Raw genomic sequence first — 24885 nt, 5'->3', positions numbered from 1 at the left:
GGAAGGGGAAATGGAAAGGAGGAGGCGAGAACAGCTGACGTAATGCTCAAGGTGTTTGGTGTTTATTTTACTTTAACAAGTGGAAAGAACAACGATAAAGGTTACTACAAATCACACACAGATGCACACGAGTACACTGAACGGGTCGGCGACCGGTTCAGTGTACTCAGACCAACAGGTCACTTAGAGTACGATGAGGCATGAACAATTTCAGAAGCTTGGCGAGTGGCGACCTGTTGACATCAAATCCCAGTCCATGCTGAGTAAGGCTCTTCCGGTCCTTAAAAACAGAACAAATGATTGGCTGATGCATCTCAGCTGGCGGACATCACATGCCACCAACCAACAGCCAAAGAGCATGACCGAAGTGTCCGAACAAGTGTCAAACGGCACCTCAGGGGCCATAACGCTGGTATTGATTGGCAATAAAAGGTGGTGCGGGTAAAATTCCACTGGCACTGTAGATAGGACAGGCTTTAAAGTCACAGGGCCAGTCTCTCCATGCATATCGAAGGGCAGCTACCTCATCAGATGGACAAGAACTGATAGATAACTGAACAGTCTTCAGATCCCACTGGATGATGGGAGCTGGAACCCAAAGGGACTTTGGGCCACATTGTTCTTTAATCTTCGAGCAACAGATCTTGGAAAAAAAGAAAAGACAAACACTCAAGTCACTGATTTGGGCTAATTTATTTAGCAATTATCTATCTTTCAGTAAATTATCATGCCAAAGATAACATTTAATTGCTGTTTATGTGTTTTGCTTTAGCATATTTACAGCCAGCAGGTGACCACGAGACATAAGTCACACTGACAGCACTGCTATCATCCTTACCTCAAAGATGTCTTTAGACGGTGTGACAGAGACTTCCTGGTCGTAGGTAATGTGGACATACGTTTGTGTCAATATAATTTGGTTGCAGAAAGGACCCTGGAAAGGCACGTCCTTTTCCTTATAAGCCACTGCCCTTGCTCCCAGTGTCAGTCTGTAGGCTACGTCCTGCTTGTATCGTGGATGGATCCTGAAACAGAAAAATCACATTCATCATTTACATTTCGAAAGACATCACAGACTTGGCACCAGATAGGGAGTTTGAAAGTCAGTACAGTAGATAAAAAAAATTCTTCATCACTTCCAAATACAAAAAGCAGGTGACTTCATTACATTTGTATTCTGTTGAAACAAAAAACAAACATGAAAAACAGCAGTTTCCTTGTTGGTCTTTCAGTTTTTGGTACATCAAGAATGTCTGTTGATCTAAGAGTTTACTGTGTTCTGGCAGAGCTTTGTAGATATTTAGAAAGATCTTTGGCTCTGTCCAAAGTCTAACTGAAAGCCAGAGCAGAAACATTTGAACAAGCACAATCACGTTTAATGTTACATACAGTGTTGACTCTCTATACCATAACTTAAATTCAGATAGCATTAAATGAAATTCTAACATAAGTGATATCTTTATGTGACACATCTGAAACACCTTTGTCTGTCACAGTTTATATATACTGCCGATGCTGTCTGACTGCCCATGTGTTGTACTGCATCTCAGACTGAAATGAGCTTTTTTATGCAGATTTCACATGCCATGAATGCCTATAAACAAGTTCCTTACGTGCCATAGGGTGATGTGGCATCTGGTAAATCCAAAGCCACAGCCATGAAGGTTTGTTTCATCCTGGGGTTCGGGACAAAGCCAAAGTCGGCCGTCTGGTGCCAGCGGATTTCTGGAAACCCATTATCTGTGGATTCTTTTTGGTAGGTAGACAGCTGCACATATAGCAAAACCACAGATTACACTGACAACAATGCTATATGCAAAGGCAGTCTTTGTCTTCTTGACTATACTCATTTCCATTTTGCAAATTCTATTCAATTTAAGTCACACCTGGACAAATCCAAAGGGGAAGTCCATAGCAGTCTGCCCCCCTGAGCCCTGGTGAAATGCCATCCTCCAGTCATCAATCATAGCTGGGAAGGAACAGTTGTAATTGTCCTGGTGGTAGTTTGCATTGGACTCACCTGAAAGTGTGAAAAGCCCTGTAGATTTCTGTTTCGCCTGTGGCTCTACTGAACATCTGATACGTGTGCAAGTAGTCTTACCTTGGTACCAGATGGCTCCTTTTAGGGTCATGTTTAGCAGTGGGTGGATCATTGCATTCCACAAGACAGAATTTTCATCTTTAGGACTGAGTGATTATGACATGCAGAAAGTGCAAACAGTGCTGTTAGTGCAAACTAAACTACACAGTGAATAAGACAGTCCTTGGATGCTTGCATATCGTTATATCAGATTGCAGTTCAGTAGCTCAATAGAAGTTTTTCATATCCTTACCTGTCTTCAGTTTGTCCTAGCCCACACTGCTGCAGCGCTCTTGAAGATGACCAGGCTTCCACAGGCGTCCCTCCCCAGCAGGACTCCACCAGCCCAATGGGGTACTTCAGGTAATCATACATGTAACGTCCAAAGAGCCAGCACACTGCAGAAAAACTGACCAGATTTCCTGGAAATACACCTGCCTGTTAATTAATAAGTCAGCAGAATGCATGCATTTGGTAGCACACTCATAACCAAATAGCACCACAGTTTATATTCAACTGACAGCACTGTTTCTGCATCCAAGTATGGATTTTCTTACATTTGACTACATTATACAGAACTAAACAATCCTTTGTTTTAACCACAGCAGAAAAATAGCTTGGATTTAATTACATACAAAAATATGCATATTTACAGTGTATTTAAACAGTAGCTGTCACAGTTGCAGTTCAATAGCCCGTACCAAACCCTTTAGCTGCAAACAAGTCTTTAAACAATTCTATGAATAAATAAATAAATCCTGGACTCACCTGATGTAGGCACAGACCAGGGAAGTTCCACTAGAATCAGATCAATCTGCTCCGTCTTGCTCAGGTTTAAGGCTGCCATAAAAGTCCTCACAAAAGGATACTTCGCTGCAAGGGCCAACTCCTCTGATGCATTGAAAATCTATTGGAGAATGAATAAACAAACATGAGTTAATTAAACAGCAAAATATGAATAAATACAAACATGCATCTTCTTCTTCTTTTCCTTTCAGCTGCTCCCTTCAGGGGTCACCACAGCGAATCATCTGCCTCCATTTAACCCTATCCTCTGTATCCTCCTCACCCACACCAACTATCCTCATGTCCTCCTTCACTACATCCAAGAACCTCCTCTTTGGTCTTCCTCTAGGCCTCCTTCCTGGCAGCTCTAACCTCAGCATCCTTTTACCAGTGTATTCATTGTCCCTCCTCTGAACATGTCCAAACCATCTCAATCTGGCTTCCCTGGCTTTTTCTCCAAAACATCTAACATGAGCTGTCCCTCTGATGTCCTCATTCCTGATCCTATCCATCCTCGTCACTCCCAGAGAGAACCTCAACATCTTCAGCTCTGCTACCTCCAGCTCTGCCTCCTGTCTTTGTCTCAGTGCCACTGTCTCTAAACCAGACAACATTGCTGGTCTCACCACTGTCTTGTCCACCTTTCCTTTCATTCTTGCTGACACTCTTTTGTCACACATCACACCTGACACTTTCCTCCACCCGTTCCAACCTGCTTGCACCCGTCTCTTCACTTCTTTTCCACACTCTCCGTTGACCCTGTTGACCCTAGGTACTTAAAATCCTCCACCTTCTACCTTCTACCTCTACTCCCTGTAACCTCACCGTGCTACTTGAGTCACTGATCTCTTTCAGGTTGTAACGTCTGCACAAGATGTAATCAACTTGTGTGCTCCTGCCTCCACTCTTATATGTCGCCCTATGCTCCTCCCTTTTCTGGAAAAATGTGTTCACTACAGTCATTTCCATCCTTTTCCAAAGTCTACCACCATCTGTCCTTCTGCATTCCTGTCCTGCATACCAAACTTACCCATCACTTCCTGAAGTCTGCCCCAATCACCACTCTCTCACCACTAGGGAGACCCTGAATCACCTCATCCATCTCCCTCCAGAGTTTCTCCTTCTCTTCTAACTCACATCCTACCTGTGGGGCATAACCACTGACAACATTCAACATCACACCTTCAACTTCCAGCTTCACACTCATCACCCAGGACATTCCTAGAAAAATCCTCCTTCAGGATAATTCCTACTCCATTCCTCTTTCCATCCACACCATGATAAAACAGCTTGTACCCTGCTCCTAATCTATAGGCCTTGCTACCTTTCCACCTGGTCTCCTGAACACACAAGATACCCACCTTTCTTCTCTCCATCATATCAGCCAACTCTCTCTACATTCAAAGTCCCTACTCTAAGTCCTACACTCCTGCCCTTCCTCCTCTCTCTTTTTGCCTCCTCTCCTCCTTTGACCAACAATAGTCCAATATCCACTGGCACCCTGTAAGTCAACAGCACCAGTGGCGGTCATTGTTAATCCGGGCCACGACCAATCTGGTATGGAAGTCATATTTGTGACACAACCCTCTGCATTTACCCGGACTTGGGACCTGCACATGAAGACACTGGATTACTGTCTATTCTTCTGGGTTAAATACAAACATGCATACCAAATTAAAAGTTATTTTGCTCTAGAATATTTCATTCACTAATCTATGTGTGGGACCTTTTTGATGATTTCAGCTAAAGAAGGACCTTTTAGTTTTTGCTTTGTAAAAGATGTTTGTCCTAGCTCAGTGCTGTCCTTTAAAGTTAATTGGTGCTAACCTCCTGTGGTTGTGGTCAACATACTGTAAGTGTAAGGGTACTTATTCACGGTTCCACCCTCCAGACAGATGTTTACTGTGCTTTTATATCAGTGTGAATGAACTCATCAGAAAAGTAGACAGGTGTTCACCTTGCTTGGCCTACCTGAGACATTTGAAAGTACATGTTGCTCTGTCCTCCACACAGCCAAACGTCTCCAAACAGCACGTCTGTCAGAATGACTGTACTGTTGTGAATAGCTGCTGTCACATTATAGGGACCACCAGCATCAACAGGGTTAAGGCTGACTCGCCAGATACCTGTATGTGTAATATGTGACATTATTTATAACAGTGATGGCTGGACTGTAAAATAAAATAAGACATTTTGTAACCATAATGAACCATAATTTTCAGGCCACAATCTAAATCCTAATAACAGTTATGCAACAGAAGCTGTGATGCACAAATCTCTGTCATGTCTGCCCCGGTCAGGATCACTCTTTGACCTCTGCTTCCTTTGCTGCCCTGCAGATGTCAGGACAAAGCTCCCAGCTGACAACCGACCATATTCACCTTCTGTCACAGTGACTGGCAAAGTTTTGTGGTTTATTGGTCCTGACAAGGAGACGGTGACCTGCGCACCCTCAGGGCCGTAGCCCCACAGCACAGCTCTCTCTGGACTCTTCTGCAGCACCATGTGGTCTCCATAGTAAGAGGCGAAGCGCAGGCTGCCATCTACACACACAGACAATTTTATTACTTTTATTTTATTATCTCTACATCTCAACAGCAGTGCATAGGATGCAACTAATTGAGATTGTGATAGCTAATTACCTAGAAAATGTAGAAGACTTAACAGAACTCTTCAATATAGTATAAACAACCCAAAACAGAAGGGGCTTTAAGTTTTTAAGTTGCTGTTTATTTGCTGTCATGAAATTACCCTTTGGCACACTGTACTCACCAGAGTCATGAAGGGAAGCCAGAAGCATTAAAACAGCAAATAACAGTGTTTCTGCCATGACTGGAACTCAACCTACGACAATAACAACAAACAACAAATCTGTATCAGGCGCTGAAACCCCCGCCAGCAGACAGTAGCGACAAAATCAACACACTTTGCTAAAAAGGGAACTAGCTTAACTTCAAATATTTACTTCTGAAACACGGACGTACAGTCACGTATTCGCCGTGATTGCGTCATGTCTGCGGGGTCGGTTGATAAAGCGCAGTTTCCATGGAGATGAACGGAAGTTTCTGGCCTTCTATTATTATTATTAGTAGTAGTAATATTAGTATTAGTATTAGTATTAGTATTCGTATTATTATTGTTGTTAATATTTTTGGTCGACATGCTATGAATTGTGGGTGATTTTCAAAGCGAAATCAGGAACCGACCTGTCTGTTTAACACATTCATGGTCCGCACTACAAGGCCTCGCAGGGCCCGCTTGTGAAATCTGGACAGCCTTCAGCCCGCACCGACCCCCCAGGACCCGTTAAGTTTACGAGTGTTGATATTTGGATTCAGTCTTTGACTTGTCAGCGAAGAGAGACGTCAGGCAGAGGTGAACCTTCAAAATAAAAGCACGGAAAGTCAAACTTCATATGGGCTGTTGTCAAGATTTTTTGATTTTTTAAAAACCTAAAAAAAAGTTGAATGATGTTCCATATAAGCACCTATTTTAATCGATGAAACTTCTTATCAATGCTTTGTGCAATAATACTATTACTTTGTGTGCCAAAAAATCAGGCCTACTCTTAAAATTGCATTCATTTTTAACACCTGGGCTCAGAAGAAGTCAACAATAAAAAATTAAAATTGAAATAAAATAATAACATAGGCAAACAATTACATATAGGATCAGACATAGACCTGTGGCAGCGTTTCTATGAATAAACAATGTTTTTGTAGGGTTGTAAAAATGTTCTGTTGTTTGTCCCACATATGCTGTTTTTCATGTTTTTCTTAAAACGTTATAAAATATACGCCAACAACATATTGTATAATATATTGTTGTAGTCAGGTAACTAATCATAATTAGATGATATCACCTAAAAATTATTGTTGTGGTTGCTGCCCTCTAAGGGCCCAAGAAGTAGCTTACACCATGCATCACTAAGAAGAAGACAGTCTGGAGATACTGACAGTATTGTAGCCTGTTGGGTTATAAAATGGTCCTTCATGTGATTTCTGCTGAACTGGAATTAGCGTAAAAGATGTAGAATATTGTCTATAGGTCTTAATTACCCACAAACCAAAAATGTCAATGCTTGTAATGCTGTGTGATGTCTCAAACTGGTTGCTGTGGCAACCTCTATTTAAGAGCTAACATCCTCCACTGTCAGTGTGGGCTTTATTTCCCTGTATTTTGTCTATATTTAATTTTCTCAGTGAATCATTGTCTCAAACTTAGACAAATTTAGATGGTTACACACTTTCTGAAATGTTTTAGAAGAAGTAAAACTTATTTGGGTGAAATTTCCAAACAGAAACAAGATTACTGGATTAGATAGATAGATAGATAGATAGATAGATAGATAGGTGGATGGATAGATAGATAGATAGATAGATAGATAGATAGATAGATAGATAGGTGGATGGATGGATGGATGGATAGACATATAGATAGATAGATAGATGGATAGATGGGTAGACAGATAGATGGGTAGATAGAAAGATTAATGGGTAGACAGACAGACAGATAGATAGATAGATAGATAGATAGATAGATAGATAGATAGATAGACGGATAGATGGGTAGACAGATAGATAGATAGATGGGTAGATAGATAGATGGGTAGATAGATAGATAGATAGATAGATGGGTAGATAGATAGATAGTGAGTCCAGCTTTGTCTATTATATAATCCACCAACCTTGGGGAATGCTTACAAGATAACAAGCAAAATTAACAACAAAACAGTTTAGTCAGTCTTATTTATATAACCCCAAATCGTAGACAACTACACTAACTATGAAACTAGGTAATGTATGTGCATAATTTCTTATATCTGCCCCTCAGATGGCCGAAAGAAGTTTCTACTGTGAGGTGAATCTTTATAAAAGCCAAAGTAATTAACATCTATAGACAAAAAGAACAGCATGAAAAATGAAAGCAGGTGTAACATTAATTATCCAAAAGTTTACTGGCAGTTTATGTGTTTGGCTGTAGTAAAGACAAATGAACACGCTGTGTCCTGTTGGCACGCTATTTAACACATCATTTCAGCACCTATACAAAGTCACGTGATATATGTGATATATATATGGGCAGGAGAATGGGAAAGCTGTTGGTTGGAGTATAACGCAATGATCTGGAGAGATATTAAATGTAGAACGTAAACGTGTTATTGGAAATTTATAGTGAGATATATGGTGTCTACAGACATAATTACTATTACAGACCAACGTGAAATCGTTTACATACTGTTTTAAAGACCAGTGATAAAAGGCTATTTGAAAATTGAAATTACACATTTATCTTCATTTGAACCCACAGCTCAGAGTGTATATGTTCAATATCCAGCAGCCACTATGTGTGCTAATGCTGTCAAACTCAATGTACTCATGGCTCATAATATATAGCGAATGCCTTGTTCGTATTCTGCTTTGTTCATTTTCCATGCATTTCCTTTTCTGTTTCAGTTTCAGTCGTTCCCAACCCCGTCAGTGCTGCTGCTAATTGCCATAGCAATACTAGCCTTTTTAGAGCATCTATGAAACAACTTCTCAATCAAAGGCAGCTGAACACACTGGATGCCTTTTCAGAGATGATGAAAAGGGAACAGGATGGAGATTATCTCTCTGAACTGAGCGTTTGAGAGAAATATGTCTGAAAGACATGTACAATGTAAAATATGGAAAGTAATCCTTTTGATTAATTTAGCTGTTATATTTTAGTACACACACACACACACAACACACACACACACCTGTCTGCTATGATCAAAAATAGCTACTCACATGGAAATAGACAGTTGTTTAAAGGTTTCATGTGGCTCATTTGGTTTAAGGCTAAATTAAATATCTGTAAAGAGTAGTTCAATTTAGCTCAATATGAAACATACAATTATTGTTATAGTTTATGCACATTCTGAAAACTTGAATTGATTATTTTCTTGGTGAAACTGATGTCAATTTATAAATTATTATCAAACAAATAAATAAATCATAAAATCATTCAAAACTCAAATGGCCCATTTTTAAACATTTATCTTAGGGTCATTATCACTGTGATTAGGCCATGTCTGGGATCTTTAAAGCTTGGCTGGTGCCAGAGTAAGCAGGGTAGTCGTCCAGATGAAGGCAGTTAGAAGCTAGTCAGGTTCAGTAATCAGTAATCTTGACAGACTTAAGCTGCTCTAGGAGGGTAATACCCCATATCACTAGACATCGGACCCTTTAAATGGAAGGCTGGTCCAGTGGTCCTGCACAGAGTCCACCGTGGTCTAAAAAGTGTGCATGTACAATTACTGTATAATGCATAGAATACTACAGTTTCGTGAGTCAAGATGAATCAAATGTAAAAACCATGTCAATCTATTTCATTACTGATAAATAATAAGCTGAGGATAATATAATAACATCAGCATGAAATCACACCTGTGCCTCAGTGTGGTTGCCAAGTAATATTACACGAAGACAAATGGCAAATTGAAACCAAGTTTTCTCCATATGTGGATAACTGTGAGAACAATACTTGCCAAGTGTTTTTCCAACTACGACAACCTACATGCTTTTTTCCAGTCTACCAATTAACAAATAGCACACACACACACACACTTTATCAGCAGCAGCATCGTTATCAGCATCTCCAGATCTATATTTTACATGTTTCTGTACATGCAGACCAACAGAGAATCAAACCAGATGTGACAGCACATTTTTGTATAAGTAATGCTTCAGTATTACCTCTCCACTTCAAAATCCAAGCCAGTGCTCAAATTAGATCACAGAAATTGGGTTGAAAATGTCCATCCCTCCTCTAGCGATCCGTGGAATGGGCTCTGGTCTGTTCCATCACATTTTACAGCTAATTTCATGTAGTGAAATGAGAGATGCAAATATGTTTGTGGTTCCATGCATGAACCAAGATTTATGACTGCTGTCTGGAGCCCTCGTAGGTCTCTTAACACATCAGCTCCCATCCATCACTTGATAAATCCCTCGAATTACCTCCTCCCTTTAAGACACTCAGCAACTATTAGGTGCATGAGATGAGCCCAAGCATCATCTCCTGTAGGTAGTAAACATAGTGTGTTTCTGCTTTCACACTCACTGCCACCTAAATCAGTTTGCACCTGAGACTGCCTTGCTCCATTTACAGTGTACTAAACAGGAAGGACAGATATTTGGGCTATTGCAAATTCAATCCCAGTACAGTTGTTTTAGCAGGGGTTAAGCCTATGTGCTGGATGTTGTGCCTGCTAACAGTAACTTTAACCACATCTGTGCTAGCTGCTCCAGAAAAGAGTAATTATTTGCAGGCAGTTAGGAAACAGGAGTAGATGGTGCAAAACTTCTTTTAAAGTGACTGTGAACTTATTGTTCCTTCATTAATGAGCGAGGAATTTGTAATGATGATTCATTGTTAAACTGTTAAAAGTTAACAGGAACCTTCAGTTTGGTTTATCTTAGGATATTCTCTAGCCTGGCTTGTACAAATGTCACAGAAGTTAACTATTGTCATATGAGGTGCACACTCTTATATGAAACAGAAAAGCAATAAAACAAATATCAGCAGTCACATCCAGCCTCAAATATGCTGCTCCAGCTCTCAGCCTCCTACACAGATCTAAATTGGTTCCCAGCTTCATGTTGGGCTAAGGCATTGTAACGATACATGCTGTAACAGTGATGTTGTTTCTAAAAAGACATGTTGCTTTTCATTTTCAGTCCGACACGTTAAATAATGCAACAAATAAAAATGATACATATAAATATATTGGACTGCAATCAAGCATGTTTTCTTAATTATTTTAAAGTAATTCTTAATGAGACTTGTCTCAGCAAGTACTTTGACTCCCTCTTCTAGAGCAAACTGCACCGCTTCTCTTTGATTTTCATGGTTGCCAACTCTCACCCCTCTATTCCATCTGGGATCATTTTCTTCTTTTCTTCTTAACCTCCCAGGGAGGGTAACTACAATCCTCTATATCTTTAGGCGTTCTAAAAATGTTATCAACTGTGGTCAGAGAAACATCAAGCTGCTCGAAAATAGTCTTGATCATGCATCATTTTTATTATATAAATTATAACTGTTTTCTTTCTCTTGTTTATGTTTTGTGGCGCAACCAATGATGTTAATCAGCAAAATCCAGGATTTCACTGGTTAAATGACACTGATTGACTGATTATAGGCTTGAGGACACATGTGATACTAACTGAAGACAACAGTCTGTTTGAAATATGAATACAATCCACTTATTTAATACCGCTGAAGAAGGGTACCGATGTTTTTGCTCGCACCAGTTTAGAAGATGTGGGTAGAAGAAGCAAGAATTCAGCTTCTTTGTTTCACACCAAATCAAAGCCTGCAGGTACGTGTAAAGAAAGAGCTTTTAATATCAACACTTTTCAGGAAGAACAAAGTTCTTTCAATGAGGTGTGACGGTACCATTTAGCCATGTCTGTAGATTGTGAAGATAGTTGATAAGCTAATTCTCTCACTGATGGCATACACAGTATATAAAAGCCAAACACAGCATCAGTGGAGAGAGGGCTCATTACAGTCTTACCATGATTTCTAGTCACGCTGCAAACAGGAGCACTGCATGTAGAAGCACACTGCTTGTAGTATTGAAAATAGAGTTAATATAATAATATATAAACATGACAGCAAAGCAAAAGGCAAATGCTATAATGTTATTAATGACATTTTCTCTTTCAGTGGCATGCCATTAGACGATAAAACAAAGCCCACATTGGGGAGAGGGAGGCCCAGGAGGAAGGATCCTGGCTGAGTGTCACTTTAATAAATGAGCATATCTGGATAATCAACTACAGTGGTTTTTTTTTTTTGATTGAAGCAACTGGAGCATTACTCAGTATACTGTACTCTTTTTTCAAGCAGCAATGAAAGCTGCAGTTTGAGTTTGAGAGCAGTTTTATAATTACATGTTTATTACTGTTTTTAAATGCTGATAGGCCAACAGCAAACAGCATCACTTTATATATACATATATATATATGTCTTATCGATATATGTCTTCAGTTTCAATATGAAAAAGAATCTATCAATTTAACTGAAACTTTGTCATTATTAGTATTAGTATTTACATCATTATTAAATTAATTTGCTTTGATTGTTAACTTTCCAGGCTAGCTTTGTTACTAAGCAACCAGCCCAGTTTTCCCTATGTAAAAAAAAAAAAAGACGACTATAGCTCTTCAATATTACCATCAGGATTAGACAACTGCATGAAACAGACAGTACACACAGCTTAATCAATCTGCATGCAGTTTGCTGCACGTTAACATTTATTGTGCATCATTATTTTGTCTTAAATATCTGCTATTCCACACGCTGTGGTGGAAAATATGAGTACTTGTATTGAGCAAAAACATTTAAAGAGGCACATCATAAAAACACACATAAAAGTGTGTGTATCTGGCTGTGTCATTAAGAAAATTTATTACTTTACCAATGTCAATGCTGAGATATTTTTTTTTTGCCTGTCTGTATGCATTATGTCCAGTATGTCAGACAAATGCTGGACATGTCTGGGATCAGTAGGTGGCACTCTCATGACAGCAAACTAGGCATGGCGCTGTGTGTTTTGACAGGATGGGATGATGAATTTAAGTGTGTAACACTGCAGGAGCCTTTTAGTTTATCTCCAGAGGACAACTTCAGTCTTTTGAATTATTACAACCGTTTCACAAATAGGCCACTTGGGACCAGGAGAGTTGAGTTTTTTACCATATGGACATGTGAATATTGGTTCATATTTAGATGCGTTGTTTAAGTGTTGGTGAATGTGAATGTTATATCCTCCTTTTAATGGCTTGGACAAGCTCCCATGCATAACTGTGAAATCACATTAAGGTGATTGGTGGATATGGAAGCAGGAACTGAGCTATTTATGTCTGGTATCATAATTACAATATCATTTTTATTTGTTTTCTTTCTGCCTATTTGCATAAATAGATGCATTAATAAAAATAGCACGATCCATAACATGATATACAGTATAATGACCAGTTTTCCATCTGAATATCACAGGGATCAAATAATTATTTTTCATAATGGAATGTGCTATATAAGGAAGATGTCTGTACTCATAACACAAAGTTGCATTAAATATAATTACTTTTGATGCATAACAGTTCTGTATATTTATGGATATAGAAGCATTACTGTGATTTAGTAACTATTAGAAACTATTGTCTTGCATGTAAACATGCTCATCGTTCATTAACAGTATGGCATGCTACGTTTACAAGATTGACTTGTAATTAGTTCAAAATTCATTACAAATTATAGCTGCAGTTTAGACAGTTGCTTTTCTGTTCCCATGAATATTAAGAATGACAAACTTAGCATGCATCACAAAATTCAACCAGTTTATGGTGGAATAACAATTAGAATATCTATTACACGAATTTTCACTCCTGTGAAGCAGTGATCCCATTATCTTATCATTACTAATCATGTGACTGTCTATGTCACCTGACAGGTGAGAAAACCTTGTGGTTTACATTGAAAACGAAATTGCGGCATAATTCCCAATTCGCTGCTGCATCAAACACGTCAGGTGTTAAAAGTGTATCAGAAAGAGAAAACACACTCTAACTTGTCCAGGCTACTCTCAAGATTAACAACAACAATTTGGTCAAACTCTGTCAACCTTGCATGCAACCAGTCTGACAAAGTGCAAAAATACATCTAGAAAGAAATAAATGCTTTGTAAAGTGATTCAAATTTAATAATATGCAGCATGGAGAGATGCACATTTTTAAGGCAGTCTAGTGAAAGCCTGTCTCCTTTAATTTACAAAGTGAAAGACTCACTCCCTGCACACGCACATTTCTTACTGCATACCCATTTCTGCTAAGATGAGCTGGGAATACGATGCAGAGCAAGCGAGGAAGAAGGGATGCTAATAGCTTTATCTAAAAGACTGACTTTGAACTGCATCCTCTATAAAAAGACATCATTACCCCTCACATACTAGTGTTTTGTTTTTTTTTTTGGCCTAATCAGTTCAGCAAACATCAATAATTTGTTTTTATTCTAAATGAAGCTGTCAGTGAGGCAGCACTACTCACATTTCTAAATGAAACTCAAGATTTATGGATGGACGGCCACCATTACATTTTATATATGGGCAAGCTGTCAATCCTATGCTAATGTGGGAGCCGAATCTCCATCTTAATGTCCTTTAGTGTCTAGTAAATATTGAAAAGAAGTAGTAGTGGTGATGTTTTTTGAGATTTCAGATATAACATTTAAATGCCTCGTGAGTTTAGAGAGAAAATTTAATGACATCTTAAAATTGCGTTTTATCATATTTTCTGATATGGTTGATTCATGGCTTGACACTTGGTTTCCTGTTTTCTATTATAGGTGTCTCCTTCCTCAGCGTCCAAAGGGGGGAATGAAACCTGAGCGTGTATTCCAGGGATTTTAGCAGAGCAGCGAAGGAGGAACTTACCAGCACCATACTCTAAGGGATGCACCTGCAATGTGAAAAGGATGCAGTGTCAAAAATGATGAAGCACATTTAAAAAAAAAAAAAAAACTTCAACATGTGAATGTAATGAATAAATCAAAACTATGATGTGGGGGTCTGACTCTATTCTACTCTAGTTGATATTTGTAGCCCCAAAAACTTGCACAGTAGGAAGTTAAAATGATGATCTCTGTGATGTAACGACATACAGAAAGTTAAAGTCCTCATCTCATGAAATCATGCAGAAATAAATGTGAGATTTGACAGCTGTCAAACCTCAGTGGCAGCAGAACTTCATGTTGATCAGAGTAGCATGACGTAATGGCAGCTCATCCACCTTGCACATACACCAGAAGGAAAACCAGTGACGTGACATGTCCTTTAGGACAACCTCTTGTTACTCTAATGAAAGTGTCACTCTTGCCCTTCATACAGCTCGGTGCTGGTAAACACACAGCCTCCATCACTCCTTCAGCCTCCTTCACTCCTTTTTTCCCATTTGAATCAAGCCAATTAAATCTGGGTTTCAGACATTACTTAGAACAAGAACAGAGATAAAAAAGCAACAACAGGAACCAGTTAGTAAAAAAAGCTATTATTAAAACACATAAAATGGGTATTTTAATTAGCCTACTCTTTCTAGGAATAATGTTCTGTCTGGGTGCTCCAGCTTCCTCCCACAGTCCAAAAACACGTACAGTGGGTTGATTGGTGATTCCAATTTGCCCCACAGGAGTGGGTTGCATCAGGCAGGGCATCCGGTGTGAAAATTATGCCAAACAAATCATGCAGATCAGTTGATCTGCTGTGGCGACCCCTGATCGGGAGCAGCCGAAATTAAAAAATCTCATAGGAATAATGTTCGTATTGGAAAATCCTGTCCACTGCTTATATCCACGATCACCGTGTAGCACCAATGCATTAAATGTTGTGATGTTTATGCAGAAAAGGTTAGGCTGTGATCAAATCATGGTAGTGGACTGGTATGTAACTTTTTCACCTCTTGCCTTTAATATCAGATTTGTGTCTTATCTCACGTTGAGACTTGGTCAAAGATGGTTTTTTTAAAATCATTTAACCATGACAACTATCTTGACATTAAGCCGTTTTAAGCGCCATGCTAATGTGTGAGCAGAAACTCTCCATTTTGATGTGATAGGATAAATAATCAAAGGGGACAGTAGTGAAATGTGGATCTAAATCCCTATACTGTAACAGAAGAAAGTGCAGTTTATATCTTGTTTCCAGGAAGCTTTTTTTATACCATGTGCATGATCCAAGTATTACTGTAACCATCATGATGAATGCCTAATACCCTAATGCTAATGAAGTAATCATTTCAACCCAAAACAGGATCCTGATCTAAACCTAGAGTTGTTTTTGTGCCTAAATCTAACCAAACCATAACCATTGTGTTTCCACATTATAAAACTCATTTGTTCAGGAAAGCACATACAACACTACACTAAGATTTTAGTTGCCACAGATGTGCTGACTTTAGTAACCTTATTCTGATTGGTTTATACTATATCATAGTGCCTCACAGTGACAAACAATAAAAAATAACCCTCACAGAGCTCACAGAGGATTCAAAATTACCCAACTTGTCTTGAATAAATGATTCATGTGTTTTAGCTTTTCTCATATCTCTCATTAGCTCCTCATCCAATCCAAATTCTGTTATCTACCCAGAGAGAGGCGATACAGGGAAATAAAAGCAGCAGCTGGGTACATAAGGAAACAAGATTTAGTCATAATCGCACTGAGAGAATCCCTGTAGATATGTTCAACACTGCACAACACTTTATCTGGGTTATATATGACAACAATATCTATGTAGGCAAATTCCACAAGCAGAGATAAGCCATCATAAATCAAATGAGGGGAAGAGGCTGGTTGATCTCCACCTAATGAGACTTATCCAAGTCAGGTGCAAGACTGTGATACCTGAACCCATGTTGTTTTAGACCCAGAAAAATAAGACTAGCTCTGACTGTTGTAGCTTTCAGTACATCCTCTTTGATGCATCATGATGACATGTTCTACCCAAACATAACATTGGATCAGATGATTCATTCACCCCCCTGCGAACTTCAGAACTGTTTTTCAGTAAAAAAGAAATCAGTTATTAAAAAAAGTTATTTGCAATTGTCATGTAGAATCATGTGACCAAGTGCAATGGTGTGGCTCATTCATGCGTTTTTAATGATTTGTGGCACAACAGAATAAGATATATCTTTAGATACGCAGAAAATACTATCAATAAACTTTTTGTGGAATTTATTGGAGCATATTTAATATTATTGCACATCTGTGGCTTTTACTCATCAACAGATTATGCTATCTATTGTATTGTAGCATCTATATTTCCCACACTATAAAAATTCTTATAAGACTTTAAGGTTTTAAACACACAGCTAGAGACTCACTGGATGCTGCCTTGTAATTGTCTGCTTGACAGCCACGCTTGCCATATGGTGTACTGTGCTTAGATTGAAGCAGAAGAATTTTATTGTTTGCTCAGTCACAATTAGAGACATGACACTGGCAGTTTACTATCACACAAATAGCAGGAAAGATTCGCGGTCTCAATAGAAAGAACTGTATCTCGGGCAAGACGGACTCAGATGTTATATTTACTCATGTATTGCTTATCATTGATAGAAATAGAACATTTAAAGAGAGATCATCAAATCACAATGCTGTCACAGAACAATGTTGTTATATTACAGTGTGTCTAATTTGATTATGATAATAATCAGCATGGTGAGAGAGGTCTATGTTGAGCTGCAATGATCACGTAATATTCCCGGCTGCTGGTGCAGCATCAGCAAGGAGCAGACTAGCACAGGGAAGAGTGACAACCATCGTATTGATATTTACTATTCTGTGCTCCTGCCTCCCACTGAACAAATAAAACCCACTGTGCAAAGAATAAGAGGGCAAGATTTATTACAATGGTCCAATCCTGGCAGTACTGACTTTACATTTGTTTTTTTTTATATGACATATAAAAAATTTAAAGCCCAGCATAATAATAGTTGCCAATGAAATAGATTCTTCTTATCTGTGAGTGTTGCTTTGTCTGAGTACCTAAGGCAGATGCACATACAGTGTACGCCCCATTTAGTGCATCACATTGCTAAGTGTTACCGTGCAGAAAAGACCATTATTTGAGTAGCTGCCATTAGTGGAGCCCATTCAAGCTCATGCTATCAGTGGCTGATAAGCAGATTAGCAGAGGGGTGGAGGAGACGTTAAGAGCGGGGCTTGCTTAGATAATGTGCCAGCGTCTCTCAGCAGTGTGAACTGTCGAGGCTGATAATGAAAAGCAGCTACTAACCAAAAGGTTCCAAATCAATTTACAGATTTGAGCACATTTAGGAGAGGGCAGCAAAAGGGCAAATGAAACGATTACTGTGGATGTCTGAATAGATGAAAATGGGAGGTGAATCAGTCTACTTGACAGTTCTGACATTCAGGACAAGACAATTCTTTACATACTGGACAACAATCTGAGAGCACAGTAGCTATTGCCTTATTATACCACTGATCTCTCTGTTTTAACAACCTGGATCTTGCTGCATTTTAATTTTTTAGCCAGATGTCTGATTGTTCATAAAACCACTTGCCAAATTAATTGCTTAGGTGTGGAAGAGTAGGAAATGTAATCTGTGATAAAAGGCAGGATTTAATGTGTTACGTCAAATCAAATAATTAATTGGGAATAACAGTGAAAGTGAGGTGACCTGGAATGTGATAATCCCTCAGTCATAATCATAATTACAATCATAATCCTCCATTGAACAACTGCATGCACACAGACTGATATACATATACAAATGCACCATGCAAAATTGGTGTTAGATTCTGCATTAGATTTTCAATGTGTTTTGCAAAACCAAAGTTATATATATAAAGTTATATATATATATACATATATATATATATATACTGAACCGTTAACAAAGGGACAGGCTGGGTGCTCTCAATGCCATTTGCCAATTCCACTCTCTCTCTCCAACGTATTGTCAAACCAGTCTGCTGCTCTCTTGAATCAGAAAATAGAAAAGTGCAGTTTGAGAAACCTGCTGGAGAATATTCTTCATCATTTCTGAGCTGTTTTTGTTTCAGGAGAAAAGAAATTATACCATTGCAGTGTTTGCACAGCTCCAGTGTCAGCACTGAGCACGAGGCAGTGGAGCAACAGTGATGGTGAGTGATAGAGTAATTATGCAGCATTGTGGATTTTACATAGGATGTATTGAGATAAAAGAAATGAGCACATTCGTGCACATACTTGACAATGATGAGAAATAACAGTTTTTTTTGACCTGATGTTTATCTGGTTAAAATTAGCTGATCACACAAACTGCTGTAAAAAAAGAAACAATAAATTAAAAAACAGTCAATAAAAAAATCAATTTCCTTTGGTTTTTCTTAACTCTGACATATTTTTCATGCAGAAATACTATCGTTTCATTTATAAAGTGTATTGTTTCTTTGGTCTGTACAAAACCATAACAATTTTGACACAATATTACTATAACCTTCTAGATTACACTATGACAGTACAGTAATTTATGGCTATTGTGATGTGTAGATGTTTTAATTGAAGTAACACATCTGATCGGATATGACAGTGAAACAAGGGAGACAGAAATGCTGCCTGTCTTTTTCAAGCCAAATAGATTCACCTTGAAAGCTAAAGATGATAAAGAATAAACACACTCACATGCCAATATATATATATATATATATATATATATATATATATATATATATATATATATATATATACTGCTAAGAGAAACAAAGTATTTCATGTACAGCTACTTTATTTAATTAACATGTGAGAAAATAGTAATTTATATTGTGTTATATTAAGCGTGAGAAACAATTAATTCACAAGTTCATTTGTAAAACAATTAGAACTTTTTATGTGACGTAAGCAGGTTAAGTAGGTGTAAAATTTCTAAGCTGCAGGGAAATACAAAATCTCAGTTTAGATATTCTCTGTTTGACTTCAAGTGTTACAGACTTGACTTTATTGCTGCAAACTAAATGGAAGTGAAACTATAATTTTGCTCTCTCCAGACTCATTTTGTGGTTCCCACAGATTGCCCTTGAAATTTATTATTGCTTTACTTTTGGGGTTAGAATTACAAAAAGTTTCCTTGGCCACAGATCTGTTCACAAAATCCAAAATGTCAGACTTGTAAAAGTTGTGACACATTAATCAGCAGTACAATAAGTAAAATTAACTGCAGTATTTAGTAAATCTGACAGTGCGAAATCTTCTGGCTACATTTGCATTTTCTCCTCTTTCTCCTAAATCTTGAAGTAAAAGCCTTTTTGCCAAGAGCATAAAACAACATCACAGACCGAGTGTCGGGCGAGACTGTTTTGTGAGTTGTAACTTGTTTTGGGCTTTGTCAGTGATCAGATTCCAGAAGAGGATGAGGTTCAAAGCTGGGGATAAAAATCCTTCATGAAAGAAACTTCATACTTCAGATGTGGCCATGTGTGATTTACAACATAACCTGGTACAACAACAAAACACAAATACATGACATTTACAACACCACAACAACAGCCAGGTTTCTCTTTGGGATGGAAAGCCCCTTATCTGCATCTGTGCAGATCATCGTCTGTATCAATGGGCTTCTGTGTGTAGAGCATGACAAGGCAACAGGTCATCTCACACACTTTCTTTAGCATCTTATCTGCTTGGCCTGTGTGGTGTAGCAGCAATTATGGCAGTAACCTTTGGAAATCTAGAAAGTAACCTTTTCAAAGTTCACCAACCTCTGCATGTAGTTTCTGATGCAGCTGGAGGTGACAACACCAATTTGGCTCACAATAGTTCTCTCCATTTACCAGTCACTTACCAGTTTTTCTGGCACAAAGCTTTAAAATAATAGCCAGTGATAACACTATAATCTCTCACAGCCTGTGTAATTTTGTATGTTTCTTTAGAAGGTTACATTTTGACAGTTTGACATATCTGCAATGCAAATTACACCATGCAGAGTAAAGTATGGATGGCTCATTTAATCACTTTGAATATAAAAGTCAGAAAGGCATCCACGGGGTGAAATGTGGTAAAAAATGCATCTGAAGAGGGATAAATGTTCAGAAAAATCCAGCACAATTACGATAATATCTCTGGAAGCTGGTGAGACCATTATTGTATATTGAGTATAGACGGACCAGCTTCTTTTATGGTCGTTACTGTATCAAAGCCGAGCTCATTCCTCTGTTTTTAAAACCTGGCGGTACAAGCAAATTCATGTGCATTTGGCAGGGATCATCTTTTCGACTGTGCCAAACATAATAAAACTAGAGTTTGTCTTCAGATAATTGCAGTAACTTGTGTGTGTGTGTATTTTTGTTAAGAAAGAAAATGTTAAAATGTAAAAAATGTGGAAAAATATTAAAAGAAAAATCTCTGGTGTGCTGTTTTCAGTTGATCAGGGACGGTATAAATTGTCTTTAGACTATAAAGAGATTTAATTTTTCAGCATAGTGCCTTCACCCATTCATGCAGAATAACACGTTTTTTTGTAAAGCAGGTCTCAGATGGACAAAGTAGCTAAAATGAGTTTTTTAAACTGTGCAGCCATAGTCTTAAGACCACTGAGGCTCCAGCTGAAGCCTAAAGAGGTGAGCTAGCTCTTCTCTTTTTGCTGTAACATCCAGCTGTTGTTGATTGAACGGCAATGCCTGGAGGAGTGAGCAGGCAGATGCTCTAGTGACACAGAGAGTGATGAACACCGTCTGCTAGCGTCTGCATCGCTGCAAACTTATGCCAGGACACACAACTTCACACACACACACACACACACTCTAACTGTTCTCAGCTGGGGAAGTAATTGCCCAGCAGATCAAATGAATGTGGACAATGAGAACAGAGGCTCATCAAAAGAACCCGTGGTCTTCAGCAGCGTGCACGAGGACTGGACAGCTGTGTATCACACACAAAAACACAACAAAGACTGAGTGACCTGGAGAAGTTTGATTTTGATTATAAGCTGGTTGACTGTGACTGGATGGAACAGTTGCATGTTGGAGTATTTCAGTGTTTTTTTAAACCCGACCGTTAAAGCAAATAGAGAATTACCTCGGTAATATTGATGAATCATGTAAAAGTTCACTTTTCCATTTAGCTTTTGCAGCTTGTTCTCATATTCTGCTGGTCTCAGATGCAGATAAACTAATCTGGTAAGGACACACAGAAAACTGAGGACAGACACATACAAATATACACAAGGGTCTCTAGACTGAACTACCCAGTTCAAGGTTAACAGTCACGCAGCTTTGATCATAAGTGAATTATTCAGCTCAGACCATGATCACATGAAACCGGGAGCCTCACAGTGGGGGTGGTTTGAGCTGGGCTGCATGACAAATATCAAGTGTGTTTTCTTTTGAATTAGTCTCTCGGTTGTTGGATTAGATTTTAAGATTGCAAACTGAGGACTCTGATGAATGACTAAAAATTCTCTTTGATATTGTGGTGATCCTTTTGGCCGTTAAGCTCAAGGGTCAGTATAGAGCTCATTGTAACTGCCACATGTTACAATTACACCAGTGAGTACTCTACACTTTGTATTGAGAAGAAAAAAGCAGTGCAACTTTTGAAGTCATTTAGCTCTCACAGTGTCGTCATCACGGCTGGAATTTATGCTTTAAAACGTGGAGAATTTTTTGACTCAACTGAATATTGCTCCATGGTGCTAATAGTGGTGAAATGGACCACAGGGTACATTAAAATTCTCTGGTTTGTGGCTGTGCTGGTAGGACACTGTGCACTACTGTGAATTAAACCTGAACAACCATTAGTGTGCAGAGCTGGTTGTCTCACACTGAATGACTGAATGTTTGTTTTCTGAGTATATACATATTTAAATGCTTCACACCTAAATCACTCACTGCACTATTCTCTATTTTGCCCTCAGTGTGCATATCTTTGTGAGAGTCAGACCATGAACCTTGAAGAGTCTGGAGAGTCAAGGCACCTCAATCTGTGCAGTAATTTAAAGACTTGAAACGCTGCTTATTCAAACCCATAACAAAATGCTCAGACATTTGATTCCCTCTTTACTGGCACTTTATCTGTCTGACCAAAACTCTGAAGTGGAATTCTTGCACTTAAATAGTAACATGGAAGAATAGAGAAGGTGCATTGCTATAAAAACACTGTAGAAGACGTTAAAAAGTAAAGGCTGGTATTCTGTATTACCAAGTGCAACATTAAACAAAAAATGACCAAATAAATTACGTCATAAATGCTGGATTTCAGTTTTCTTTGCCGATGCAATTGCTAAACACCTGTTAAATCACAATACTGAAACTACACCTTGAATTTGACTCAAACACTCTTTAGGTTTGAAAGACTGACTGTTTTAAAAAACATTTGACCTTCATAGTTGTATTAATAGTTTTCATTAGCTTCCCACTGTTTACCTTGAATTTGATGAATCTTTATAAAATCAAATAGTTTATTTTAGGGTCATTGGATCAGCAAAGGTGTTGTTGACTCATTTATTAAATCCAATAAAGTCAATGCATGTATGGCCTCTGTATTTGCTTGTAATACATGATTATAATGGGCCATTGGAGACTGAGTCTGCCTGTTTGCCCTGGGTTTAAACCCATTAGCCTTTTATTTTGGCAGAATATCAGATGCTGCCATCTAACAGTTTCAAGCCCTGCGAGGAAACATCCCAAAATAAAATTACCCATTTGATTAGTTTGATCACTCTCATTAACTCCAGGCAGCATTTTCGACAGTTTTGTATTTTAAAGCAACCTTAAGCTGACTATTTCTTTCTCTTTTGCATTTTATTGTAGTGTCTGTTTAAACTGTATATATGTTTTCAGAAATGTGTGAAGGACTGAATATGTTTGTATTGTGATCTAGATATATCTGAGCCTCAATAAAGTTACGTTTCGAGTGTGTTTGAAAGAATATATCTCACAAAACTGTGATGAAGGTAGAAGAAATTAAGAACGTTATCACGTCCATTATCAATGGCAGAGCACAATGTTATGTTAACCCTTGGGAGTCTGCCATCACACATGATCAATAGATAGATAGAAAATAGGCCTAGACTTCTAAGGGTTAATGTCATCTGTTTCAGTCACTTGAGATGTAATTACTTCTACCTTGAAGATTCCTCTGCATTTGGGGAGAACCTCCTTCTATGCAGCCCCACTGGAGAAACACAACAAAAACAAATCAAAGCTTTGCAAATACCTAGAACAGTTTCACCTAGAGCAGCATTCACAGCACCATGTTACAGATACTAGTACTAGAAGTACTGCAAATACGATGCAGTAGATTCTATTTTCAGCCTTGGCAAATGAGCTCCAATTGCTGGGTGGGGGGGGGGGTGAGGAACAGAGCTGGCAGGACAGCTTGGCTAAATGCTAGGCCAGTATCCATCGACTCAGCTTAGCTAATCAGTGTGCCAGTTAATGAGGAAGGATTATATTGTGGCTCTTAACACAACATAGTGATTTAATTCCTTTTACCTGACTGATAATGGAGAAACTATAAAAGACAGCAATGGGAAGTTTATGTCAGCGAACCCGACACAGTGATTGACTGTAAGAGCAGGAGCGATCTGGAAAGAGGTGAGAGTGGTCAAGGGATGACAAAGCAGTCTAAGAATAGGAGACGACAGGACAAGGTGATAAAGGACAGGACAGTGGAACATGAGGCGGCAGATGAGAGAAGGAAAGAAGAGGGCATGAAAGCAGAGAAGTGAGACAGCATAGGACAGGCCCGGGTGAAAAGAACAGGACTGAGTCATCATTATGGTAATATAGAGCCGCAGAGAGCAATGAACAGCCGAACCACGCTGACTCACTCAAATGCACTTTTAGAGAAACATAGAATGTCAGGCCACACCCCAGGGAGAGGATTATCAGTCCAAGGTTAGAAAATACACATACACACCGCACTTCATTTGTCTGTGGCTCAGCTTCAGGCCAGTCTGCTTGTTACACTCCAGAAAGTGATCCAGTCCACAGTCATGTGTTGAAATCCTAGGATTGAGTTTCTATGGCGTCCTCTCAGTCATAAAGGACTCCTCACAAAGCCTCGCATTTCTCACTCATTGTTGACATGATCGTAAAGCTTTCTATTCTTGCATGGCACATTTATTGTGTACAGTGATAACAGTGTTAGATTTCCATCCATCCATTATCTATATCACTTATTTCTGTCAAGGTGCATGATGAGGCTGGAACCAGTCCAAGGTGACACTGGGTGAGAAGAGGGAGACACTCTGGACAGGTCGCCAGTCAATCACAGGGCTGATGCAAAAACAACCAGTAACATTTGCACCTACGGGCAGTTTAGAGCCACCAATTAAAGTATGTGCATGTCTCTGGAGTATGACAGGAAGCTGGAGAGCCTGGAGAAAACCCAATCAGACTGAGAACATGCAAAGTCCACACAAAAGGGCCCCATGTCCTTTCTTGAAACCAAGACAATAACCTTTATGGTACTTCCCGAAACCTA

At 38.8% G+C, this 24885-nt stretch overlaps 1 protein-coding gene across 2 annotated transcripts; it reads right to left on the bottom strand.

The window, feature by feature from the left end:
* Positions 1-40: 40 nt before the first annotated feature.
* On the bottom strand, positions 41-6219 carry siae (sialic acid acetylesterase). 2 transcript variants are annotated; one of them, XM_026315430.2, is made up of 11 exons: positions 6073-6219; positions 5639-5710; positions 5248-5409; positions 4838-4992; positions 2849-2987; positions 2334-2502; positions 2102-2187; positions 1887-2020; positions 1614-1768; positions 839-1025; positions 41-643 (listed from the first exon to the last, which is right to left on the bottom strand). In XM_026315430.2, the coding sequence occupies exons 2-11, from the start codon at positions 5694-5696 to the stop codon at positions 395-397; spliced, it is 1494 nt and encodes a 497-aa protein (XP_026171215.1). In that variant the 5' UTR covers positions 5697-5710; positions 6073-6219; the 3' UTR covers positions 41-394. The 2 variants fall into 2 exon arrangements, with proteins under 2 accessions (XP_026171215.1, XP_026171225.1); XM_026315440.1 differs by lacking the exon at positions 6073-6219 and adding an exon at positions 5832-5850.
* Positions 6220-24885: the final 18666 nt, after the last annotated feature.

The sequence above is a fragment of the Mastacembelus armatus genome, chromosome 13, assembly GCF_900324485.2.
Source record: "Mastacembelus armatus chromosome 13, fMasArm1.2, whole genome shotgun sequence".
Taxonomy (NCBI): Eukaryota; Metazoa; Chordata; class Actinopteri; order Synbranchiformes; family Mastacembelidae; genus Mastacembelus; species Mastacembelus armatus.
This window is presented reverse-complemented; position numbering and strand designations above follow the sequence as displayed.